The sequence below is a fragment of the Plectropomus leopardus genome, chromosome 15 (assembly GCF_026936395.1).
Source record: "Plectropomus leopardus strain MGB_pleo_1.0 chromosome 15, ASM2693639v1, whole genome shotgun sequence".
NCBI lineage: Eukaryota > Metazoa > Chordata > Actinopteri > Perciformes > Serranidae > Plectropomus > Plectropomus leopardus.
In genome coordinates, this window is record NC_142190.1 from 14,456,234 (window position 1) to 14,468,794 (window position 12,561).

Here is a 12,561-nt window from a genome sequence, read left to right on the forward strand (position 1 = left end):
AGCCACAATTGGGAAGTGGAGCCACGTTTTTTAGTTCCTGCCATAGACTGTATATAAAGATGGACGACGTGCCCACATGGCGATTAGAATTACCTTCAGTGACAGAAATCATCTTTGGGAAAAAATGTATTTGGCGTGTACTTTTAGTTTTTAGTTTGGCCATTGTCCCTTCACTAACATGGAGGGGCGGGCTTTATGACCTGTACTGCAGACAGACACCAGGGGGCGATCGAGACTGAAATGTTATACTTTTTTACTTCTTCCATCTAATGTTTTCCATCTTTATATACAGTCTATGTTTCCTGCCCATACACCGGTTTGACCCAGTTACAAACATTTGATCCTAAGCACACCGATTGATACACACAGCTGTCAATCAGGATGTCACATTCCTTTTTATAGCATCAGATAACTAGATAACACCAAACCAATCATCAATCATCATCAAATGATCACTTGAACAAATCTTAGCCTGATAAGAACTACCTTAGTTTTTTATTTTTAATGTCTCCCATATGCTAACATGGAGGGGGCGGGGTTTATGACCTATAGTGCAGCCGGCCAGCTGTTTTGGTTTTACTTTTGTTTTACTTCTTAATAAGTGATATGATAGTTGCCTTCAATTATTACTATATGATTATTTTACATCACAAACATCCCCTCAAGCTAAATGTATAATGGAAAGTGACAAAAAGAACCCTGGAGAGAAAGAGAGGACAGTATTTTTAGAAAGAAGCACATAGCCTTTCCTTCACCTCTATGCTTGGTTTGATTCTCTAATCAATTGATCAAACAGCAGCACTCCAGATGATGGAAGGCGGTGCTGATGAGCACACTCAATTTTATCCTGCCATCATGAGGAAGCACGTCTGCAATTAAGATGGACAGATGGCAGAAACAGAGAGGGATAGAGATGTAGAGACAAAGGAGGAGGCAGTGACAGGAGGCACTAAAACTGCTGTGTTTTTCGTGAGGCTCACAGTCTCCTGGGAAGCCAAGAAGGCCTTGCAGACTCACATGTTTTATCACTGAGCCTCATTACCAGTGACATCCACACTGAGGGACAAGAATGCAAAATGTCACAACACTTCAATTGCTGCCACATATTGGCTGCTTCGGAAGCTGCGTTACATTGGAAGACCTGCTTCTGTTCTATTTTTAAACGGCATGTTGATCCTTTGTTTCTACAGTTTACGTTAAATTATGTTTCAAGCTCAGATGCATTATGCAGAGCGAGATGCAGTCACAGTGCTGTAACAAACACAAATGATCAGTGGCTAACAAGCACACAATACACACCAAAATGCTTAGTTTCTGCACACAAACACAAACCTATGCAGGTCAGCTAGACCTCCAAAGGCAAAAAAAACAAAAAACAAAAAAACAAGCAAACTTTATGTCCACTGAGTTGCAGTAAACTTCGGTCCATAGCTGTAACTATTCAAAACTTGCACAAACCAAACATTTTCCATTTACAACATTTTATTTTTATAATGCTAAATAGATAGATAGCTAAATACATAGCTAATTATCTCAACCATTTCTCGCAATTATTGCATGTTTGTAGCTTCTTCCTAGCAATAATCTTTGAGTGTATCTAGCTCTGAATGGCTGTGTAAAACAAACTGGCAAACATGTCACATTTTTGCAAGTTTATGTTTCACAGAAGCAGGACCAATTCATCGTTTTACAAGTCTTAAGTACTAAACTTTGAGTTTTGAGTCCTAAACAAGTCCTGATGTGCTCTTCACCATATACAGTGCCATTATAACAACAGAGTAATAACAGTTAATATGTACAAAAATCATGATAGTGCTGGCATTGCACTTGGCATATAGAACTATTAACCAATACCACAACAGAATGAAATTTGTATTTGTATTATTTTCAAGTCAAAAGCCTCAAGTCCAAGTGAAGTCATGGGTTATTGGTGTTAAAGTCCAAGCTGAGGCTTAGTTCGATTTTTTTCAAGTCAGGTCTAGAGTAATCAAATTTGTGACTTGAGTGTGACTCAAGTCCTAGTCATGCAACTTGAGCCCAAACTTTTGATGTTTTGCTTGTTAAACAGGTGTTTGATACCTTACTAGTACTTAGTAGTACTTACTTACTTACTAGTATTCCTTACTGGCAGATTCTCTTGTACTAATGGATAATGAGAATTGTTGTTGTCAGCTCTAGTAAAATAAAACTTCAAGCACTGAAGATGCTCTACTGTCCGCACCAGAACAGAGCAGAGGAGAGAAAGGCAGAGGCAAAAAGCACCATGAAAAAACGCTGATTTAACTGTAGCCATGCTTTAATGATCTGTTTAAATTCAATTCCTCGGTTAATTAACTATCAGCCAGTTGGATATCAGCCACCATATATTGTGCGTCCTTGCTATTTATTTTATTTTTGAATGTTCATATTTTTGATCCTCTCAGCTGGATATGATTGCCCTTTTTTTTGTCACCCAATCACATCCGCACATAGCGCATTTGGAGAGCCATGGATGAACATGACATTGATTTAGATAAATTTGAAGCTGCATGTCAATATCACGCTCACAATAAGGACTGACAAATAAATCAGAGTTTATCCTTGTGATATCAATTGTTTTACATCTTAATAAACATTTCAGCACAATGTGGTGACAACTGCCATCTCGCAGCCTGTTGGGAGTGTATTTCCAATTAGGGTGATGGAATTGACTGTAGGATCCACCTTTGTAAAGGTCCTCTCGTTTCTCTCCAGTCATCTGCCACAGAGTATTTCTCACTCCCCCTGTCTCTCTGTCCTTTTCTTTTCCATACTCCTTCCATCTGTTCACCTTTGTTTTGTGTCGTCTTTCTCTGAACCCTGAAAAGAGGAAAAGGCACAGTAACAAATGGTGCAAAAAGCTGCAGAAAGGGCTGTTTTTTGTCTCACTCCTCCAAGCCTGTAATAACCACTTTTGTGTGTGCTCTCTGTTTGCAGGAGAAGGGGAAAGCAGACGGGAACATCGATCAATGTGAGTACACTTACTGTGTTCAAACCAAACAGCATTTTTCAAAATATGCCATGTTGTGCTCCATGACAAAATCTTTCTTTTTTCTTCTGCTGTTATTCTGGCATACACTTTGGTTTTCTGATTGCTGGGAAATGCTGCTGGGCAGTAATTCAAATCTAAATGGCTCTCATAAAATGGACCATGCAGCCGGTTATGGAGAAGACCTCTAATGATGATATAACTGTGACAATCTGAAAAATCCCATTTGTTATTGTATCGCATTTATTGCTCCACTCTCCTCCGAGGTGGTGTTTGAAAGCATGTCGGATTTAAATTTTGAAAGCATTTCAGTTGTCAGTAGATGCCAAGAGATAATCTACAAATCGGAAGTGGGACTGGCAGGCATTAGTTTGTCTATTCATCTGCATTCAACACCATATAAGAGAAAGTAGTATAGTAGTTGTTTTTTTTTAAAAGGAGGATTTTTTTAAGTGTGAAACTCAACTCAACTGTGTCCTGCCATTCTTCCCCAACTCAACAGACAGAAAGTAAAAGCACCTAAAATCACTCATTCCAAGTGGCAAGTCTTCTATAAGCTGAGAAATATATTTGTCAGGTGAATAATTATTCAGCTGTCAAGCATCTTCAGTCCCCTGTCAGAAATGATGAAAGTAATGTTTGTTTGGCTTGGGCCTCAGGCTGTTTTACACTGCAGTGATTGCTCAGACAGTTAATATCCTATAAAGAAGATCAGTCACATGTTTGACTCTGAAACCCCACATAAAGTCTAGTTGCTGAGACTTTAGTAGCGAGAAGTAGCAGGGCATCATATCCCTAACATGATGATTAACAACTAATCTGCTCCACAGTATACATTACAGCTGTCACAGCAAGAGTTATAATAGTACCAATACTAAGTTGAATAAATCTAAACTGTTTATACAAGGTGATGTTTTTGTAGTGACTTGGACCCCTTTGCACCTTGAATTAAAATGTGTCTTGTATCTAGATGTATCAAGATATGATGTAACTTGATTACATTTACACCTAGCCTATATGTGACTTTCAAGTGTCAGCATTAAGATCAGACTGAGATTCCATCACTCCTTTCAGCTCAGACAACAGAATGCAGTTCAACTGGCCCTGCTGCCACCTGTCAACAACTGTTATGATAAGAATAAAAAGATTTTTTCGTTATTATTAAAAATTATAAGTACACAGAGTGCACATCATGATATTGTTTGCATTTTTAGAGACTTAAATAAAAAAAAACAAAAAACTAACATGCGTTTTGGTGATCCGAACACAAGTGGATGTTCAAGATATATCTGCAATATATATTTGTAAAATTTGGAAACAACTGACTTCGGTTAATATTAGAAATTAAGCTAGCAGATAAAAACAAACGTCAGAAAAAGGAACAAACATAGCATTTTTACTGTATATAGAGTTGTGTTGAATCATATTTCATCCATCAACACAATGTTTACTACACTTTCAAACGAGCCGGCGGTATGCAGGGGAGAGATGCAGATGAGAAATATCATTTCATATCATTGGCACAGCTTTTAATGAGGCATCCTCGGTTATCGAGTATCTGTGGATCAAACACACCTCTATGATATCCACGCTTTCACTTTAATGCTCGTTAGTTATGTAAGCAATTTTCAGCAGAAATTAACATGTCTCCTTCCATAGGGCAAAATGATGGACGGTCACGTTGTACTTATAAAATGGATCAGTGAGTGCATTAGCCCTTTGTCACCAAAACAACCACCACGGCCAGCATCAATGTCTTAGTCCTTGTCGGGGTGCGTCAGGACGCTTTAGCATTTACACTACAAAAGATATGTCGTGAAATATGTCCCAGATCGCCTCGGCAAGTGGTTTGCGTGATTGGATCTCAATGGGTCTTGGTGGTTGTTTACACCCATATTTAGTGCTGTCTTCTTCTGATTGGATCACTCAAGACACATGTTAATACCTGGTGTAAACAGGGTCTTAGTTATATACATTAGAGCCAGTTAGGAAAAACAGCTAAGTCCACGAGTAGAAACCAGCCCACCTGATTGTAAAGACAGTGATCAGACAGCTTCAGCTTGTATACAATGTGGTTACAATGCATCTCTGACCACCTCCGTAGGTGGTTTTGGCCGAATGGATTACAATCCGTCCTCGGTGCCTCTTTGGGTGACTGTACTTTCATATGTTCAGGATCTGATTGCAATCCAATGACCTAAAACACATTTTAATGTAAAGTGTAAAGGAGGTCTTAGGCTTAGGGATATTTAGGTTTATATCTTGGTTTTCTGTGTTCAAGTGCTTTGCAGAAGTTTTACAACTAGTGGAGTGCACTGAGGTGAAGTTCAAAACTTGGTGTTTGAAGTTTTGACACCAGATTCATGCTGTGTGTTTGGTTATTTTTATCCATCTCTATTGATTTCAGACCATATGAATACTGATAAATATTTTTTTCTGCTGCGGTTCCCTACCGAGAGTTGTGTATTTTTCAGTCTTCTTGTTGTGCTTTTATTAAAGCTCCAGCTGCACATAATAACCACTACATCTGATAAAGAACCTGCATTTCAATTTTGTATTAAATAAAATCTTTCACAACAATTCTGAAATAATTGTTGTCAGAGCAATCATGGACTATGGGTGTTGTTTAGTCTTCGGTCGGTACAGGCACATGTTGTTGCTGAGATGATGATCTTTAGTGTTACATTTCATCTCTGGCAACCAGCAGCTTTGCTCCAAATCCTTTTATTTATTTTCTTTACTCCAGTGGCTTTTTCATCTAGCACTTCAGCTATTTGACATCAGTTTGAGTTGTTGTTAAAGGTGTTGTCATGTAGCTGCATTGGCACCACTCACGAAGATTAAGTCTTTTCTTTTTAGTCCATGTTGTGTATGGCCTAGGCATTCATATATGTTTTTCTCTGTCTGCTGTTATGTGTATTTTTCCGTATTGTAGTGCATGACAGTGAAACTGAGTGCTTTGTGTGCAAGTTACTGTAACTGTAACTGTAATTTCCAGGGCTGAATGCCTCCTATTTGACAAGTGACTTCCTCTGTAAGCATCAGGCCCATTAAGATGTGTTGTCTTTATCTCCTCTGTAAAGTGCTGTTTCTCTGCTCGCAGTGCAGCGTTCTCTTTGCCTGCTTCTGTTTGACCTAAACATGACCCCAGAGGATTTCTGTTCAGTATTCAGCATCTAGTGCAACATTTTTCTTTAAACCTCTGGATGTCTGTTGGTTGATTTAATTTTAACATTATATTATGTGCAGAAATGTACCTTTCTAAGTAATAATTGCTTTTCTAGTTCAGTGTGGTTTCCTCACCTGCCTCTTATAATTCAGCTGCAGTAACACACATCCTGATGGTAAACACAATGTGAGGTGTTTTTGTCACAGGTGTTTGTCATTATACTCAACCTCAAAGATCCTGATGATGCTGACCTATGTCCATGTAAAACAGAAATGGACACAAGTGTGATGGGGCTGGGGCTGACAAAAGCAAACAGTAAGATAGCAAAAAAAAAACCCAACTAAACAACTTAACTGCAAGCATTTCACAGTAGCTTTTGTTGTGCAATAGCATTGAAGCATGTAGATGCAGAAAAACAGTATATAGTCATAGGAAAACGATGGATTGAAGGTCATGGCATTGTTTTTACATACAGTAAACCGTTCAAAGTCCAAGTGACAAAGTATTTTAATCCTAGTGTTTTACACAGTTGCAATGCTCTGCATACAGTGTCCAATATTAACTTTTGACTCACTGGCCAAAATCCATCAGCCAAGCATATTTTTCACTGTCCAAAATATTAAATTGCCATTTTTTTCACAAATACAATTGTTTTAGTATATTTTATTAAGATAATAATGTGTTATGTTGGATAGAAGAATCCAGAGCAAAATCTGAAGCAACAGCCTCAGCATGTTAAGCAGCAAGTTCCCTCTGGTAAGCAGTGATGCAGTGTATATATCTAGGGCTTTTATTGTGAAAGGTAAAAGTGGAAGAATTTGAGCAAATGCACTGCTGTTGACAATGGGAGGCAATAAATCCTTGTTATCATTTTATAACCTTATAAAGGCACGTTACCTAGCAGCAGACCAGCGGCAAGTGATGGTTTAGTGGATCAGCTGATAGCACTGTGTATATGTGACACAGACAGCACAAGAGCAGCAGAGCTGTGAGTTCCTAAATGACACCAAAACAGCATTTTTTTTATGATGTGAATATGTTGGTATATATTTTCTTGCCTGTGTGGTGGGCACCCTTCTGAGATATACTCACCAAACAGGAAATCTACCCGCACTTTGTGATCTTTCTTTGCTTCATTTTTCGGGGGAGGGGGTCTCCCCTGTGTCAGTGTGGGTTTTCTCCTGTTCTGTGAAAGTGAAGGCTCGCTTGTACAGCATGGGGGAAAGGCCCTTGTAGAACAGTTCATCTACTGATGGCCATTGAACAACAATAATTAGGTCTTGGGTGCTTCTCTAGAGCCCCTTGATTTCTGACAAGCAGAAAAGAGTCTCATTTTCTGTCACTATTGAGATTTTAGGGTTTTCAAACCAGCAACTTCTCAGGCCTTTATTTCTTTATTAAGACACTTCATTTCTGCTTACTGATGTTAGTCGGGTCTCAGAATGAGTCATTGCAATAGACAAGGTGATAATGGGACATGATTGTGGCTGACAGTCACCTCTTTACATCAGCAGTGTGTTTATCATGTGTATGATAAATGTGTTCAGCATGAAACAGCAACCACTGCCTTATGCGGTACAGTGACTGTGAAACCAGTAAGAAATGCATTAGTGCCCAATGAGCTCTGTGACACTTAATTGTTAATTTACTGTAATAGTTTAAACAATAGTACAAGTTGCACACAGAAGCCCTAGAAAATAATATTATGTGCATATACAATAGTATTTATTGATATCCACTATGGACACATTGGAGCCAGCAGCCTAATCAGACACTTTTTTATAGTAAGAGCACAACCTCCTTCTACTGTGAAGATCAGTTTTTATATGACAGCACCATTCATCTTACTTTGCTTGGTCCAACAAATTATCATTCTATGAATATTGTTTATGCAAACAGATTTTTATAGGTTATAATGTATTCAGCTTGTCTGTTGGTGTGTGAGCTGTGGTTCTATATTATTGCATGCATGCATGTTAAGACGTGCTAATGTCTTAACATGTGCAGAATCAGTTGTTCATGTCTGTGATATCATTTATTCTCTTCAGGTCGTCTGTGAATGTATTTGTGTGCTCCTGTTTGTGTGTATGCCTGGGTGACAGTGTCAGCCTACCAAGATAAGGGGTATAACTTAGTGAATGCAACACTGCTGACAGAACATACTATAATTGACAAGAACATTATTCATAACTGGGGATTCAGCAAGATGCAGTGCTGTATCTCACTAATGCTTGGCATTTAATAGCTTCTGTCTGGGCTCCCTCTCTCCACATAACCTGAGCAGGTTTTACCAATGAGCAGTTATCCGTCAGTATATCATGATGACATCTTTGGACAGTGTCAAAGGACGTTGTTTCTTTATATTTTAGTTTTACTGGTTTTGGAATCTAAATTTCTACTTTTTTGGAAGCTACTTTTAGGCCTCAATTAGATGGCATATTTGGTAGGTTAGAAAACACAAGGTGCACTGCGCAGCCTTTTTTGGTGGAGCCTGCTCCATTCAGACAAAGCAGTTTTTCTTGCATTTTTCTCTATTTTGTTTTTTTATTGCAAGCTGCTATGTTGTTGTCAAGTAAACTCACAGATCGGTATCTTTAAATCTGCATTAAAGAATGGATAAGTGGAAGGAACTTGGGGACTGGACACATGGGAAAAAAGGGGGCTTGGATAATGATCAATTTAAAGCATATTTTATGATAAGTCAGGGGCAATTTCAAAGTCTGCCATCAATTGTTGAGCCTAATTATGATTGGTAAAACATTAGACAGCAATTAAGGCTCCAGCTTGCTAAGATATGTCTTGTAGCTTGTCTTGAACAACATTGTAGCTTAATACAAGCCATGTGCTGGGTCACAGAGGGCCCACCTACTAATTCCTCCAATTTGATGACACTAGGTGCTTTTCTGGTCGAAACTGAAGTTTTTTTTTTTAACTTGAGGTGTGGAGGGCACTCTTGCAGAAAGCTGAAGCGCATAGAGCGGAAAATGAGAGGCGCTCAGCAATGAAAAAAAGCAAAACGAGTGAGCAAAACGCTTCACTCTCATTGAAAACCATTCCAAAAGGCTGCCCCAGATGACTAAAACGTGCTTTGTCTAATCAGGGCCTTAATCTTATTGTTTTCATTGAGAGGTTTTGCTGTACACATATGCTTTTTCTTAGTACATAGTTTTGTAATTTAATAGTTTATTATGCCTCTGTGCTGGTGATATAGCTGAGACCAGAGGCATTATGTTTTTGGGTTGTCTGTCCAGCACATTCTAGTGAAAGTGATATTTCAAGACCGCTCAAAGGGAATTTCTTCAAATTTGTCACAAACATTTACTTGGACTCAATGATCAGCTGTGGTCAAGGTCCCTGTGATCAAAGGTCAAGGTCCCTGTGACCTCATCTGCTTCATTCTTGGGAAAGCAATATCTCAAAAAACCTTGAGGAAATTTTTCAAATATGGCACAAACATTTTCTTGGACTCAAGGATTAACTGATTAGATTTTGGTGTTCAAATGTACAGGTTACTGTGACCTTTCATCCATCTAATTTTCGTGAATGCAATATCTGACGATGGCTTTGAGGAAGTTTCTTCAACTTTGGCACAAATGTCCACTTGGACTCAAGAATCAACTTATCAGAATCTGGTGGTCAAAGGTCAAGATCAAGTGGACCTCATAAAACATGTTTTTGGTCATAACCTTGGGTATCCACCTTGAAACCATGCTGATTGTAGTGTCAAATTTGTAAAAAGTATGATGTCTACAGGACTCAATGAGCATCCCGTTAGTCAATAGTCCATCACAGCTTCTGCAACAAAATCAAATATATATATATATATATATATATATATATATATATATATATATATATATACATACACTTGGATTTAAATCTGTTGTTTGTGTTGCACATGTCAACGAAATGATGTAAACTACTTGAAGGGTTAATTCGTTGATATTTTTAAAATATATCACACTATGTATATTAGAGTAAAAGTAATCCAGCAGAGAGGTGAAGGAAGGGCTAAAATCTCCACCAGTCTGCCCTGTCATTTGAGGACAGGCGCTTTAATATTGTGGGCTTTTTTCCCCACTTAGTCTCTGCTGATTTCCCTCTTGAGACTAATTATCCACTGCCTGTTTGTATGCTTAACTAGATCCACTGTCAAAATCGGGCAATTGCATTTCATTTTCTTGTTTTGCTCTCCTTTTCCTTGGATGGGGATCAGTGTAGCTCTTTGGGATTGTCTGTTTTCACAGCCATTGGCTAGTTGCTTTTCCCCAATTCAATTTTTGATTTTTTTAGTAACCCTTTTCTTTTTTACCTTCTGTACTATGTCTTTATCTCTTGCTCTACCTGTCCTTTCAATCAGTTTTATTTTCACTCATTCGCTCCCTCTTTGGCAAACCTTTTATTGTATCGTCGAGGCTCCTCACATTGAGTCAATGACATTAATCAAATTGACCTAGTTTTACCTCTGGAATGCAGATGCTGCTTGTGAATATTGTTTTATTGCAAACATTGCATCTAAAGGTTTTAAGCTTAGTAAGAAATTCTTAGCAAGTGATATTTCATTGGCTGCTTATGCACAGCCGTCCCTGGTTAAAATGCCACAGTCTGTAAAATATGTGGTCATTGCCATTGAGTGTTCTACTTTGCACAGTGTATTATTGTTGTCGGTAGGATCCATATGGAAAAATTGAATATTGCCCATTTATCTTCCCAGGGAATGGTGATTAATTCGGCCTTGAGTGCTTAATTTATGAACCTTTACGGAGGCCTAATCAGAGTTTGTTACCGTCACAAATTAAACAATGGGAAGAGGCAAAGCAAGTTAAGCAGCCCTGTGGTTCATTTAGATTGTAATTGGGTGAGAATTAGATGGGACAAGGTTGACAGAAAGACTCTCTAATAAGCAGCAAATGACTGGGGAGGAACGTTGTAGGAGGAATAAGGAGGAGAGAGGAGAAGGCTCAGAGAAGCAGGAATAAAGGGGGACGGGGCTGGAAAATGTGCTAGCTTGAAAGTCATCTCATGGCTTAATTACTCAATCAAATATGATGTTTTACTTAAAGTACTATCTTCTGTTGAGCATGCTATGGCGTATAATTCCCATATCGACTTTTACATATTTCCCTGTCTGCTTCACTGTCAATACAAAACAATATGAGAATAGTTATAGATTTTGATGATCAATGTGTTTGTGTCAGATGGTGAACCAAAAATTTAGATATAAAAACACATTTTGAGAGATAAGGAAAATGCTGTAAAATCTGATAAATTCATTTTACTTTAAAAAATCTAGCAACCCAATAACTATTCCTCTGTTAACTTTACTTTGTATGTATTTGTGAGGTTTAATTTGTTTGTATTTACTTCATTCTATGAAGTCAACTTAAAAATGACAAGTGAAATTAACTTGTTTTTTCTAAGAGATGGCAACTTAATCAAACTGAATCAGTCTTACTTAAATCTGTTTACTCAGGAGTATTTAGGAATCTGATTGCATTTGATAAATAAAGCTTATCACAGGAATATTTTCATTTTAGCAAAATGCCATTCAACAAGAAAATAATATGATCAAAACAAATCCACAAAAGCCTTTTAAAATATCTTTCTCTTTGACTTAACTTAAGATTGAAACATAACTCCATGTCATGCAGTTTTTATCACAAATGTCAGTACTCAATCAAGCTTCAGCCATCGTAAAACTGTTTAGATAAGTCCGACTAACTTGGTTTAATTGCAACAACTTCAAAAAATTAACAACTACAATTCAAGTAAACTTTACACTTGGATATGAAATGAACATAAATTAAAACTAATAGTTATGTTTACTTACCTTTATCCGAGCACTTGGTTTCCCAGCTTTTTAAAAATAAGATCAACTTGTAAGTATACAATGAAGAAAAAGCAGAACAAGAAAGTTTACAAAAATTACAAAAGAAGGAGGTGGGAGGAAAATAGGACCATCTGATTAAAGCCCAGGCAGAACAAACAGGGTAGGATAGAAAACCTAAGAAGGTAGTGAAAGTAACCATGTTTTGCCCTCATAATTCAGTGGTGTTTATTTATTTACATAATAGAGATTTACAAAACTTCAAAATTTTTCTTTGGGCATATCTTCCTGGAGTCACTATCATCTGGAACAATAGCAGTTGGATTTACCACCTATAGTTTCTGTATTACAAAGACCTGCTTTAAGTATATGCACTGACTAACAACGTCTTGCCCAGAAATTGCTGATGCGTCCTGAAAGCCAACCTGTCACTTGATTAAAGAGAAGAAGAATAGGAGTGAACAGGGTGGTGATGGTGCACAGCTGAAAATGGTACATTTATGGAAGACAGGATTAAAACGGAAAGAGAAAGCTTGACACTATTAGGTGCTAAAAGGC

General features: G+C 37.8%; 1 protein-coding gene across 3 annotated transcripts in view; it reads left to right on the forward strand.

Annotated features, from left to right (window-relative positions):
* Positions 1-12,561, forward strand: part of fstl4 (follistatin-like 4) — a 318,501-nt gene that overhangs the window by 109,367 nt on the left and 196,573 nt on the right. For all 3 annotated transcript variants that reach the window (XM_088088626.1, XM_042499286.2, XM_088088627.1), the window contains one exon: positions 2,956-2,989. In XM_088088626.1, coding sequence (XP_087944752.1) covers positions 2,956-2,989 — 34 coding nt within the window. The remainder of the gene's footprint in view (positions 1-2,955; positions 2,990-12,561) is intronic.